The following is a 14150-nucleotide window of genomic DNA, read 5'->3' as shown; positions in this document are numbered from 1 at the left end:
TGTGAGTGAAATTCTTATATGCAAGCTACACAAGCAATAGTGGTGTACAATTATAATAATAAATATAAATATGGATAATACAGTAATAAAAATATTGTGCAAGTATTATTGGGGGAAAAAAATAAAAAAAATACTAAAAAATTTGAGTACAAATATACATATATACACATACAGAATATACTTGTATATACACATATATATATATATATACATACATATATATATATATATATATATATATATATATATATAATATATATATATATACCCATACACACACGATTGTGAGAGTGTGTCTACTTTGTATACTACTTTTTTTAATTAAACACGTGTGTTTATCCAACACTAGCCATTTATGTATGCTTGGTCACACTCCCATGACATTAATTTGAAAAGAGGGTGCAGTCGCCTGATATTGGCAGATGCACATTGTAAACAATGCAGCAGCAAACTATAAGCCAGTACGAAAGTAAGCTCAGCATTTATTCAACCACCCCCCCCCCCCCCCCCCACACACACACACATAAATACCCACCCACCCAACACACACACAAACGCCTGCTCTTCAGCTCCCATCTGCTCATACAGCAGATGGAGTTTGCGTGGCAGCTCGGACATCTGCCGCCCCAAACAATGGATCCCTTGTGCAGGGCCCCAGTCTGAGCCAGAGGCGTGCTGCTATTGTGTTTGAGTCATACACATGCAGATCAGCGGCCACGGGGCCAGGATGGGGCCAGGCAGCTGACAGTACTCACACCGCCCAAAAGTGCAAGCGTGTGCAAGCATTAACTTATCCCAGTACTTAGATTTTGTCACAATGAGCGACTGGAGTGCAGAAATCACACATTAGACAATATTCATTTAAGCAGTTTATTTATTTTTGTTGAATTCATTAAAATTACAATTACAGTAGTTAAAATTAAAATGAAAAAAAAAATTACGTTTTTTTATGTTGACATATTTCTAAAGTGAAACCTTTAGACTTCATTTCTTGTCATAAATATTTCTAAAGTTAAACCTTTAGAGAATAAGACAATTCTGGAAAGTGGAAAGAAGCATATTGCCGACAGTAAGGTACGTTATACTGTGCGGCAATTACGTTTTTTAAAAGAAAATGTCCCTGGTGTTGTTAAGTTCATTTTTCTCAAAAAACGTCGCTACGACGCACCACCGCGTCCTCTGCGTGTCTAACGCATGATGCGAAATTTGCGCGTTGGAACACAAACTCGCGTTCTCCTTCCTCTCCAAACCTCATCCGCACAAAGAATGAGGGCCGCTGGGTCGCTCTCGTGGCATGCCCGGCCTCGTTCACATAAAGAAGGAGGACCATCTTGGCATGGACGGGACGAGAAGCGACAGAAGCATGAGGCGCAAGGCCACTTCGGGCCTGCATGCCCCGCGCTGCCTGGACTGCATTAGAGCCTCCTCAGAAGCGTCCAGGCATGTGAAGATACATCATCATCATCCTTTATTCAAAGGATGCATGTATTTCCATTAAGGGGTTAAAAGCCTCTCGTGTGAGAAGAGTCCCATCAGCAGATCAGCGAGCTGGCAGAGTGATCTCTGGAAGCCAGTCGTTGGAGCGGCGGCTTTCTTCGCAGAACATGTGCAGCTTCTCCAGAGCTGGGTCTTCCCATGAACCGTCAGCTGGACTCTGTGGAAATAAAATGATGATGATGAGCACCTCTGAACAGTCGTTTAGTAGATTTAAATGCGACTGATGCTGCAGACATATTGCACTATGTGCATGTGGCACGTCTTACCGTGATAAGAAGGCAGTGGCAATCCTCAGTCTGATCTTTAGCGCCGACAATTTCACCAAGACGCTGCACGTCGCTCACTCTTACGATGCTGATGTCGTTATCAAAGCAGAAAGCCTGGATGAGAGTGAAGTGGATTTGAAGCGCAATGTCGCACTCGAACTCTTCATCCATGGCCAGGATGCAGAAGGACACGCTGTCCGGATCACTGCAGAAATTGGAAAGAAAATACGACATGAGTATCACGCATCGCATGCAGGACTTAATCATACGCAGTAAGGTACGTTTGTGATTCTAAAAGCAAGAGGACGAATCGGGTACTTACACATTCATCACTTTAGCAGATTCATACACGCCGATGGTGAGGCATTCACTCGATTTGGCAGAGACCAAAAGCTCCTCCAGGGCTTTACCGCTGCCCTGAGCTCTCTCGCTGGGCTTCTGGATGGCAACTTCCTCAAAAGTCATGATGCGATGTTAGAAGTCGTTCCGAGACAAGCACAAGATGAATAGGGATGTGTAAATTAGGATAGTCCGAGAAAGACTGGTGCTGAATCACAGCCAGCGTCGGCTTTTATATTCTTGGTCTCGTGGTGCTTGTGAAACAGCGCCTTTTCTGATTGGTCCAAGCTGCATTGGTATGCTAATACTATTGTCACTCTCCGGCTCGTGGCAGATTGAGAGAGATAATCCATGGCCCCCTTTTGTGCCCTAGACTGCATGGCACTTTAAAACAATTTAGCATAAGTAAAGTATAAATCCCAATCTTATATTTAGATTGAAGCACATATTCGTTGTAGAATGCATGTCTTATGACAATGAAAGAAACACTTTAATTTTATTGAGAATTTGTTTTAAATATGCCTTATAACTTCAAAATTAGCCTTTATGAAAGGCTACAAAGTCCATAAACGTCGAAGTTGGCCAATGCAAATCATTTGGATCATATAAATCTGTGAAACTTTTTTTATGAAATAAAAAAAAATACATATAGGCTACCCTTAGGAAAGTTTTGAGTAAAATGTAAACAAGATTTCTAAAGGGAGTAGGTCTATTACAGCTGCTAGGGAGAAAAAAAAAAGAAAGTGTGCAAGTGAACCCCTCCCCGTGCAAAAGGACAGGTGGAGTGTGGCCATCTGTAGACACTCTGAAACGGCCCTATTGTCAATTCAGAAACTTCTATTATTGGACGCCTATACACATGCAAATGAGCAACGCGTGCCATGATGCCCTGCCATGCAATCTGCCTGGGTCTGCGGGCCCGAGTGAGTCACGTGACACAGAGCAGCTTTGCCGGGGGGGCACTTTGCAAATGCTTCTGGCATATAAAATAAATGTAAACAAAATGCATGTGTGTGATATGCACGTATGGAAATGTTTGCGTAAACTGCGACACGATATTGTAATCAAACTTTTAGGAGCGTCGGAGGGTTATCACTGTCAATTCATACATTTATAACAACACTTGGTTAATCATTTCTTGTAACGAAGTTTAGCATTTACAAATACAGTATTTGTCAGACTAAGCAGCCTTATGTTATAGGCCCATTTCTGGTAAATCAGGTAGTTCATTTCTGTTATAGTTTTAGAGATCGGACAAAATGTAGCTCAAACCAATAAAGAACTGCAGGTAGTAATGTCGTGCTTAAACATAGAGAGCAGATAGACGCTGACAGATTCAGGTCTATTGTTACTGTGTAGAACAGGAGCAGATGGAAGGGCCTCTCTTGGTCACACCCACTCTGCTCACCCTTTACCCCTCACCCTGTAGCATTGTTCATCTTCTACACCAAAGTAAAATAAAGCACAAGTTTGCATTTGCGTTTTCTATATAGCTTTCGTCTGGAAATGGAACAGACTGTGTTACAAAAAAAAACGGTCCAAAGCTCCTTATTGTATACTAATTACTTCAATTAAATGATAAGAAACTCCTTAATTATGAGAGTTTGTATGGAGGAAAAATATTGAATAATGACTCACTGCAACATTCTGCAAACTATAGGTTAGGTCACGTGCACTATGTTGATTCTCTATATAAAAAAGAGAAACCATTGGCCCGGATTAGTAATCTAAAAACAAAGGCATGCTTGGGCAGCTAGGGTAGTGTAGAAGTCTAAATTAAACGATTTAGATAATTTGCATGCACGTGCACCGCGGAGTTGACCTCAGCAGAGGCGCGTGCAGCTCGTCTGCCTTTCTGTATTGTGTGCGCGTCACATCTGCAGCCCGTTCGTCTCGCGCTGCTGCGCGTGCTCCCGAGTGACAGGTGGTCCTGAGAACAATTACTTTTAGTACCCTCCCTACACTCTACCCCACATACACACACTCACACAGAGTTGTAGATTAGCCCCCATAAATCCGGCTCCTTTTAATAGGCTGGTTTGCTTCTTATTGTCCTCTGAGCAACAGCAGGCGCGTGCTGCTTCCAGGCAGGAAGAGGAAGGAGCTGCCTTAAAACAGATGACATTTTAAGATAAACACTCAATATCTTGCTAGTAATACCTTTACTATGTTTAATACTACATTTAAAAATACATTAAACCAAATTAATTATCAAATTTATTAAAAGTTTTTGCATTGTAGGGGAAAATCTTATTTTCTTATCATAACTTTATGATAGTTTCTTAAAAGTAACATCCACTTCATTTATCAATTACACCCCCATACCTCCCCAACATATGTTTACCTTCATAAAACACTCAGAGCTGTGTTTTATACATGACAATCTTATATTTTAACCAAGAGATCTGCTTCTTTTTCTTCATCATCATCATCATCATCATCATCTTCATCCTTAATATAATATGCCTATACACCCAAATCAATGTAGATCATATGCAACAAACCGCGTACTAAATTGTTCTTTAGATATTTACCACAAACATGATAGTTGGTATTTTAGGGATTATTGATCATTTAATCCCCCATGAACAGATGCTCCATGCCTCTGCCTGTGAGTGGCGGCAGGGGGGTGGAGGTATGGGGGAGGTGTAGTTGTTAATATGCCACGCGTACAAAGTCGGGCAACTTTTATGTATGCAAAACAGCTACGCGTGTCTGACCTTATAATCAACAACCACACGCCCTTTGGTTTTGATTCTAATGTGCACAGGTTTAATTATACGCAAATTCTTTCTTTTTCTTTTTAAAAACTTTTTAAAGACTGTGTCAAACACCAGGACCATATTTTGTTATACCTTTTCTCAACTGGGTTTCTCAGTCTTTAAAAAAAAGCAGAGAAATGCACGAAAGGCGTAAAAATAATAAAGAAATCAATCTGCACATTATCAGCTGAAATTTCATTGAGTATGATAAATTAATAGGGTGGAGACTCTATGTTGTACTTGACTTACTGGCAGGTTTACACATTACATATGTAATTATAACATTTTACATAGGTACATTTACTTTGATATTAGTATATCAAAACTTTCCATGTTCCCCACTTTACCCTATTAGACATTGCTTTCTTTTTTTTTCTTTTTTTTGTGGTGGTGGAGAATTTTATTTGCACACTATAACGTGAAATATTTAATTATATATACATATATATAATATTTAATATAATTTATTTTCTGCAAACTTCCATGCATATTTTAATGCACATGCCCACATGTCTACTCAACAAAACCTTTCTATAAAAACAGAGACAAATTAAAAGTCATCAGCGTGCAAAATTGACCTTTCTGCATTATGAATTCTTTGAGATGTCATGCATGTCTATAGGCACGCGCCTCAGAAGGCTTGTCCCCTTTTTGTCCTGCCTCGGCCAATCAGATTGCAAGCGCGTGCCGGCTTCCAAGTATAAATGCGCGACGCGTGCCACCAAAAATTCATTCCAAACTGCACGAGCTTACCAGTTGTATAGATCATACGACTTCTACTACTACAAAACCCCAACTCAAGATGGTTAATGAAAGCAAATCTCTGGCTGAGGCTCTGCAGACCGCTGAGGCTGAGGGTCGCGTCACCGTCGGTGTCTACGAGTGCGCAAAAATCATGAATGAGTGAGTAGTCCTTATATGTGCGTGTCAAGATAACAAAATTATACTCTGCTCCTAGAGAACTTAAGCTCATGCACTGTTTTTTATATCTGCAGTGATCCGGACAGCGTGTCCTTCTGCATCCTGGCTATGGATGAAGAGTTTGAGTGCGACATCGCGCTTCAAATCCACTTCACTCTCATCCAGGCCTTCTGCTTTGATAACGACATCAGCATCGTAAGAGTGAATGACGTGCAGCGTCTTGGTGAAATTGTCGGCGCTAAAGATCAGACTGAGGATTGCCACTGCCTTCTTATCACGGTAAGACGTGCCACATGCACATAGTGCAATATGTCTACAGCATCAGTCGCATTTAAATCTACTAAACGACTGTTCAGAGGTGCTCATCATGATTTTATTTCCACAGAGTCCAGCTGACGGTTCATGGGAAGACCCAGCTCTGGAGAAGCTGCACATGTTCTGCGAAGAAAGCCGCTGCTCCAACGACTGGCTTCCAGAGATCATTCTGCCAGCTCGCTGATCTGCTGATGGGACTCTTCTCACACGAGAGGCTTTTAACCCCTTAATGGAAATACATGCATCCTTTGAATAAAGGATGATGATGATGTATCTTCACATGCCTGGACGCTTCTGAGGAGGCTCTAATGCAGTCCAGGCAGCGCGGGGCATGCAGGCCCGAAGTGGCCTTGCGCCTCATGCTTCTGTCGCTTCTCGTCCCGTCCATGCCAAGATGGTCCTCCTTCTTTATGTGAACGAGGCCGGGCATGCCACGAGAGCGACCCAGCGGCCCTCATTCTTTGTGCGGATGAGGTTTGGAGAGGAAGGAGAACGCGAGTTTGTGTTCCACAGCGCAAATTTCGCATCATGCGTTAGACACGCAGAGGACGCGGTGGTGCGTCGTAGCGACGTTTTTTTGAGAAAAATGAACTTAACAACACCAGGGACATTTTCTTTTAAAAAACGTAATTGCCGCACAGTATAACGTACCTTACTGTCGGCAATATGCTTCTTTCCACTTTCCAGAATTGTCTTATTCTCTAAAGGTTTAACTTTAGAAATATTTATGACAAGAAATGAAGTCTAAAGGTTTCACTTTAGAAAAAATGAATAAATAAAATAATAGCCACATAAGTTAGTGAAAATTACCTTTTTGTAAAAATTTTTTACTTAACTGTGATACAAAAATAAATAAAGGAAGAAAAACATATCGGGTTATAACTTGCTTTCATTTATACATACTTTGCTCATACTCGGACCAAAGAGGAGATTTATTGATGCATTGAGAGAAAACATGAAGTTAGTTAGTGTGAGAGAAGAGGATGCAGTGGATAGGGTTAGAGGATAGGCAGATGATTTGTTGTGGAAACCCCTGAAAGGGAACAGCAGAAAGTCAAAGAAGAAGAAAGAAAACTCATACTGGGACCTTTCTGCCAAACCAAGTACAGTTTAAGGAAAACTATTTTCTATTCAGTTTATCAGACCGAATAGAACGGATTGAAAATAACTTAAATGTATATTTAAAATTGATGAAGTTTTATTAACCTGATTTTAGTAAAAGAATTAGAAAGTCCCATAAAAGTCAGTTTGACGGTTTTTGTGTGATCAGCTGTACAGAAGGCCAGTTAAAAGTGTGTTGCTGTTCCAAAAGTGTTTTAATCATTTTAAATCTGTGTGAGGGTATAAACTTCTATGAATTTTATTTAATCCAGGAGATGGCATCTAGTTGGTGCTCTTTGTTGGGCAGATCTCTCTCTCTCTCTCTCTCTCTCTCTCTCTCTCTCTCTCTCTCTCTCTCTTTACCGTAGAATTAAGGATAGCATTATAACCAAGAAACACTAACAATATTGGAACAAAAGTTTGTTTGGAAAGGTCAGTATTTTTATCTATAAATATTGTGGTAAATAATAATTTGTATAAAATTACTTTATTCAGTATGGTGGCACGGTGGTGTAGGGGTTAGCACTGTAACCTCGCACTTCCAGGGTTGAGGGTTCGATTTCCGTTTCCCTGTGCTTGGTGCGTTTCCCCCAGGTACTCCAGTTTTCCCCCACAGTCTAAAGACATGCAGATTAGGTTAATTAGCATTCCCAAATTGCCTGTAGTGTGTGTGTGCCCTGCAACGGATTGGCACCCTATCCAGGGTGTACCCTGTCTCATGCCCAAAGTCTCCTGGGATAGGCTCCAGGCCCCTGCAGACAATAATCTGTATAGACAATAAATGAATTAATCACTTTATTCAGATACTGCATCAGACACATTGTGGACCTCTTTAGAAAGGTTTCTACCTTCTATCTACTGTGACAAGTAAACAAGTTATTCACGTAACAATGTCAGCAATAAACTGTATTTGCTCAAATATACACTCATCTGAGATATATGATGATAACTTTATAAACAACAAAATAATAACCTATATATGGAGCAAAATTACTGCTTTTTTTAAAGGTCATGTGACTTGAGACACGGCTTTAAAAACTATGTATAATGTGTCTAAAGTGCTGCTACAAGTTTACAAGCAACTTAAAGGAGCATCAACTTAAATTGTAAAAAATACATGTTGCTTGTAAATGTTTTTCATCAGTCAGTAATATTTCTCAAATATCATAAAAAGGTAATGTTTACTTTATGATTTCCAGAACATTCCCAAACATTTCCAGAAACATTTCCTTTCTTATATAACTTATGACTGATGAAAAACATTCACAAGCAGCATATATTTTTCCAATACAAAGTTGGGTTGCCAGATTCCACATACTGTATACCATCCACATTTCTACAATATGTAGTTCCAGTACACTAATTTTGATTAGTCTAGTAACATTTCAAGAGTGCTTATTTATTCCACGACCACACTGTGACATTACAGAGTTTGCATTACTCCACTCTCTGTAGTGTTACCTTGAGCCTAATATTCCAGTACTTGGAATGATAAAATAATTGGAATCGTGTAACCACCTCAGTCTGACCTAATCCAGCCCAGTGGAAAATTTCATGACACTTAAATAATGATAATAATTTAATAACCTGTTGGCTGCACGTGGTGTAGTAGTTAGCACTTTCGCCTTGCACCTCCAGGGTCCGGGTTCGATTTTTCGTCTCTGTGTGCTAGAAGTTTGCATGTTCTCCCCGTGGTTGGTGTGTTTCCTCCGGGTACTCCGGTTTCCTCCCACAGTCCAAAGATATGCAGGTTAGGCTAATTGGTGTTTCCAAATATGCCTGTAGTGTGTGAATGAGTGTGTGAGTGTGTGTATGTGCCCTGCGATGAATTGGCACCCTGTCCAGGGTGTTCCTTGCCTCCTGCTCTCAGCCTCCTGGGATAGGCTCCAGGTCCCCGCGACCCTAAATACAGGATAAAGCCATATAAAAGATGAGTGAGTGAGTGAGAGTGATAACCTGTTCAGTAGGTAAACATTTGTTATGTAAACACTTGATTTGCGCATTTCTCTCTTCATGTTTTCCCTAGGTGGCATGGTGGCATTGTGGTTACCATTGTGGCTTTGCCCATTGAGGGTCAAGGGTTTAGTTCTTGTCTCATGTCTTTATGCATGAAGTTTGCATGTTCACCCCATGCTTGTTGGGTTTCCTCCGGGTTCCCTGCTTCCTCAGCGTGCTTCACAGCAGGCAGAACTACTTTGTGAACATATTTAAATAGCTGGGATAATTTTATTTCAATATTACAATTAATATTGTACATATACTGTAAATGTAGCTTGGGTTTGGTATGTAAAAGTCACAGTTCCTAGTTCTAAACAGTTACTATAGTAGTGCTAGTGACATGGGTAACTAATCTTCTGAAATATATAACTTTTGGCAAATTATGTTATAATTTGAAATCTCAACAGTTGAAGATTAATAGGGGCTGAGAAGCAAAGTGTTACTGTATAAAGTAAATGTGGCTTCTTTGCACTCTATTTCTGCTAACGTAGACCTTTGTGCACAATGTGTCTGAAATGTTTTTTTACAACCCCAAATCAGAAAAAGTTGGGACACAGAAAGTAGTGATTTCATTGCAGACAATACAACATCACATTATTTAATGTGTTCCTCATGAATTTTATTTATTTTTTTGGTATTCCAATTATGGTTCTTGCACACACATTTCAAAAAAAGTTGGAACAGTAAAGCATTTACTACTTTGTAATGTTGCAATTCCTTTTCACAACACTTGTTTAGGGACTGAAGACACCAAGTGATGAAGTGTTTTAGGTGTAATTTTGTCTCATTCTTCCTGCGAACAAGTGTAACCCTTCTTTCTTGACTTGTCTGACTATTCTCCAGTCCCTCTCTGGCTGTGGGGAAAAAGGGGGCTACAGTTGAGTTTGCAAAACTTATTTTATTAAGCCAAACAGCACGACAGTATATGAACTTCTCTCATGTGCTTTTCACACTGTTTCACTCTCTCACGTGTCCCCCTGGGAACCCAGGACAGGTAACTTGTTAGTTCCTCTTAACATAAGTAACATAACCAATAAATTAAATATTACACATGCAGAGATATAGACAAAATAATAATGCACTGTAAATAATAATTAAATAATATTAATTTCCAAATTAAAACACATAAATAAATAAATACCATGATATGCAATACCTGTAATAAACTAAGGGGAACTAAGGTTACACAAGTATTAAGGTGGGCAACAGTATGCTACACATTTTCTATTTGAGACAGGTCGGGACTGCAGGCAGGCCAATCAAATACCTGTATCCTTTTCCTCTGCAGCCAGCACTTTGTAATGTGTGCAGAATGTGGCTTTGCCTTGTCTTGTTGAAATATTCATGGGCGTCCCTGGAAAAGATGTCTTCTTGAACGCAGCTTATTGTGTTCCAAAATCTCTATGTACTTTTCCGCATTAATGGTGGCATCACAGAAGTGCAAGTTACCTTTGCCAAGGACACTGACACAATCCCATACCATGACAGACCCTGACTTTTGGACTTGGTGCTGGTAACAGTCTGGATAATCCATTTCTTCTTTGGTCAGATGCACACGGCGTCCTTTTCCTTCCAAAAAATACCTGAAATACTGGTTTATCTGACCACAGTACATTTCCACTGTGTGATGGTCCATCCCAGATGCCTCCGAGCCCAGAGAAGTCATTTCTGGACACTGTTAACATATAGTAGGTCTTCCCTTTGGCACAGTACAGTTTTAACTGGCATTTGTGGATGTAACTACATATTGTGGTACTTGACAAAGGTTTGCCAAATGGGTCCTGAGTCCATGTGGTGATATTGTTTATAGATGAATGACAATTCTTCATGCAGTGCCGCCTGAGGGATCGACTTGCGCCATTGTCTTTTACGCACTGAAATACCTCCAGATTCCTTAAATCTTTTAATTATGTTATGCACTGTTGAATGTGAAATATCCAAATGTCTTCCTATCCTTCTTTAGGGAAATGTTTTTAAACATTTAAAAAAAATTGTCACATATTCGTTGGCAAACGGTCGATCAATCGCCTGTTGACATCACCTGTTTAAAATCACATCATTATTTATCCAATTTACCTGATTAATAGCGCATAATTGCTCCTGTCCCAACCTTTTTTGGAATGTGTTGCAGGTCCGAATGACAGGAAAGGATGTACATTTACAAATGAAATGAGGTTTGACCAGACAAAACATGAAATAGTTTGTGTTCATATTGTATGCAATGAAATACAAGTCACTACTTTCTTTTTTTATTTGCTTTTTCCATACTGTCCCAACTTTTTCTGATTTGGGGTTGTACTTAATATTAATTTTTTCATATAGAACTGTTTTATAAAGGCAATTACAATTTTGCTTACTCCAAAAATTGTATGTACTGTACACTATGAAAACTGAATCTTGTGCTATAACCTTATGTTAATGTAGAAAGTAGGGTTATGAGCAGTTATGTACCAGATGCTAATTAGATTATGCCTGATACTCTATATAGTACTGTGTATTGTAAAATAGAAATGTGTGCCATTCTTAACTTGTTTCCCCACCCCCCAAAATAAGAAACAGAATCATGTTCTGTGCTCAAACATTTTGGACTTTTGTTTTGTTCTGGGGTTTCCTCAGGATTCTCTGATCCCCTCCAACTTCCCAAAAACATGTCAGTACAACATTTGCCTATTTTTGATTTTCCCATAGAGCACACTTAGCATTCCACTCTGTGGCCCAGTGTTTCACATCCACTGTGACCTAATGGGGAACTGCTTAATGAAGATGAATAAATAAACTTAAATGAATACCCTTTTAAATAAACAAATTCTGTGTGCATTTTATATCATTTATTATAAATAATTATAAAACATCTTCACTATGGGTCTTTTGTGGAGAAGTTCAGGTTAAACCATTTACAGTAAATGGCATTACAATAATTAGCAACAGCATTAATTACTCTCAATTACTCTTAATTACTAATTTGCCTCACTCTTTGAGTGGATGAGGCAAAGAGCAATATAGAAAGCATAACAAAACCAGGGTAAACAAGATTTTATATATAGTAAAAAATTAAATAAAGAAGACTAACCAAAGATATAATAATTGACTTAAACTGACCCATTAAAAAAGATACTGGTCCAAGTTTTCATTGGTTTATTTTTATTTTTGTCTCTGGTCAATTTATGAATCTAGTTTTTAAATAAAAAAATATATATTAGGATTCCCCCCCCCCCTCCCCCGTAACTTTTTCCATGTACCATTGCTTTGTGACAATATCCATTAAGTCACTATACAAATAGAAATTAGTTTAACTGAATTTCTATAAATGTTGTGGACAACACGAACACAAATTTCCCTTTTACTGTAAAAGTTGCTTATCAACCTGGGCATTTTGGGGTCCAATTAACAAAAACAAAGAAGACCAATCGAAAATCTACAACCTTTATTTTTAAACTAGAAGTAAAACAGTTAGAACCCCAAATTGTTTATATATGCAATTTTTTATATTCACACAAAAAAATGTAAAATTATGTGAAAGAATAGGACTAAAGGACTCTTGTTTTAATGCTTGAAATGATATAAGCAATATGAGTCAATGAAATTAGCCACATCACTAATATAGATTTTACTTTTGTGGAATAAACCACTGCCTTTGATTTACACTTTACAACTGAAGGCCATTCTCCTCGAACATGGTAACAGCTTCTGATTGGCTGATCAAGTGCCATCTGGCTGCTGAACAGTGAATCCCTGTGGTCTCAAATGTCTGACCTCACAATAGAATGAATAAACAGAAAGCAAAATACTTGTAACATAAAAAAAAAAAAAAATCTGGACTTTTTGATCCATTTGGAGTTTGATAGGTAATAGGAATTAACCTTATTGGTTAAAATAATCTTCCTGAGATATTGTGCTTTTGTGCGTTCACATTTTTATACAAACTTTTTATATTGCATTGACAATGCACTGACAGTTGACATTTAATGAGAGAGAAGAAAAAAGGTATCTTAATTCTTCTGTATGTCTGCGTGTATGGTGGCAGAGACAAATATAAAACCTTGAACCTTTTACTTTAAAACTAAAAATCCATTTTTTTATTTTTTTTTTAGCTTTTCTTTATACAGTATAATGTTTTTGTCATGGTGTCCTGGATCAAGCCTATAAGCAAAACTTTATCTGACTTTAATTCCCCAACACTATAATTTGCATGTTAAGAATATTTCACTATTTGAAATATTAATATGTTGGTAAGAAATACATGAAAGCGGCATTGACAATTATCTCTAAGTAATAGAAAAGTACTTCAAAAACTTCAGAAAAAAAGCTAGCATTTAGCATTTATACTAACAGTACTGAGGAGTAAATGAGAAAGTACAGTACCAGCTAACTAGCTTAAATGCCTATCTGCCTATCTAGCTGAAGATCTACTTTTTGTCTCATGACAAGAGGGTTAAGGGGTGACCATCCGGTCAGCACTCAAGCTTGTCACAGGTTTTATGCTGGATGCCCTTCCTGACGCAAGCCTCCCATTTTTATCTGAGCTTGGGACTGTCACTGAATCCAGTGGCTGGGGTTTTGGGCACTGACTGGGAATCGAACACAGGCCTTCCACATGATAAGAAACCTTCCACTGAGCCATCTGTGCCCTTACTGTTACACTACAATTAACTAAAAAATAAAGCTTCTTATATAATTATTTTTTTTTGTTCCTAATTGGATACTACTTGGGGTCACCAGTATTAAAATAAACATTAGGTTTGATACAGAAGGCTTACTTTATAGAAGCCACTTAAACATATTCTCTTTCTCTTTTCTCTCTCTCTCTTTCTATGTTTTATCAGCTCAACAGCCAACATAATATTATTAACACTATTATTGGTTGGATACATTTGAGGTTTATTAAATATTTAGTAAAGTAAAATATATTTTCAAATATGTGTTGTTTATGAGCCACTCTTTCACAGTTTCA

The 14150-nt window shown here is 38.5% G+C and overlaps 2 protein-coding genes across 2 annotated transcripts; one reads left to right on the top strand and one right to left on the bottom strand.

Annotated features, from left to right (window-relative positions):
• Window positions 1–921: 921 nt before the first annotated feature.
• On the bottom strand, window positions 922–2289 carry gadd45gb.1 (growth arrest and DNA-damage-inducible, gamma b, tandem duplicate 1). Its single transcript, XM_053478418.1, has 3 exons — window positions 2086–2289; window positions 1764–1968; window positions 922–1654 (listed from the first exon to the last, which is right to left on the bottom strand). The coding sequence occupies exons 1-3, from the start codon at window positions 2226–2228 to the stop codon at window positions 1541–1543; spliced, it is 462 nt and encodes a 153-aa protein (XP_053334393.1). The 5' UTR covers window positions 2229–2289; the 3' UTR covers window positions 922–1540.
• Window positions 2290–5615: 3326 nt separating this feature from the next.
• Window positions 5616–6885, top strand: LOC128507472 (growth arrest and DNA damage-inducible protein GADD45 gamma-like). The gene is made up of 3 exons (XM_053478419.1): window positions 5616–5767; window positions 5860–6064; window positions 6171–6885. The coding sequence occupies exons 1-3, from the start codon at window positions 5667–5669 to the stop codon at window positions 6282–6284; spliced, it is 420 nt and encodes a 139-aa protein (XP_053334394.1). The 5' UTR covers window positions 5616–5666; the 3' UTR covers window positions 6285–6885.
• Window positions 6886–14150: the final 7265 nt, after the last annotated feature.

This window comes from Clarias gariepinus, chromosome 19, assembly GCF_024256425.1.
Source record: "Clarias gariepinus isolate MV-2021 ecotype Netherlands chromosome 19, CGAR_prim_01v2, whole genome shotgun sequence".
NCBI lineage: Eukaryota > Metazoa > Chordata > Actinopteri > Siluriformes > Clariidae > Clarias > Clarias gariepinus.
This window is presented reverse-complemented; position numbering and strand designations above follow the sequence as displayed.

Coding starts and splice junctions, on each gene's coding strand:
- gadd45gb.1 (XM_053478418.1), bottom strand. CDS start 2,228: ATGACTTTTGAGGAAGTTGCCATCCAGAAGCCCAGCGAGAGAGCTCAG. Junction 1,969..2,085: donor TCTGCTAAAGTGATGAATGT/GTAAGTACCCGA, acceptor CAATTTCTGCAG/TGATCCGGACAGCGTGTCCT. Junction 1,655..1,763: donor GCCACTGCCTTCTTATCACG/GTAAGACGTGCC, acceptor TTATTTCCACAG/AGTCCAGCTGACGGTTCATG.
- LOC128507472 (XM_053478419.1), top strand. CDS start 5,667: ATGGTTAATGAAAGCAAATCTCTGGCTGAGGCTCTGCAGACCGCTGAG. Junction 5,768..5,859: donor TGCGCAAAAATCATGAATGA/GTGAGTAGTCCT, acceptor TTATATCTGCAG/TGATCCGGACAGCGTGTCCT. Junction 6,065..6,170: donor GCCACTGCCTTCTTATCACG/GTAAGACGTGCC, acceptor TTATTTCCACAG/AGTCCAGCTGACGGTTCATG.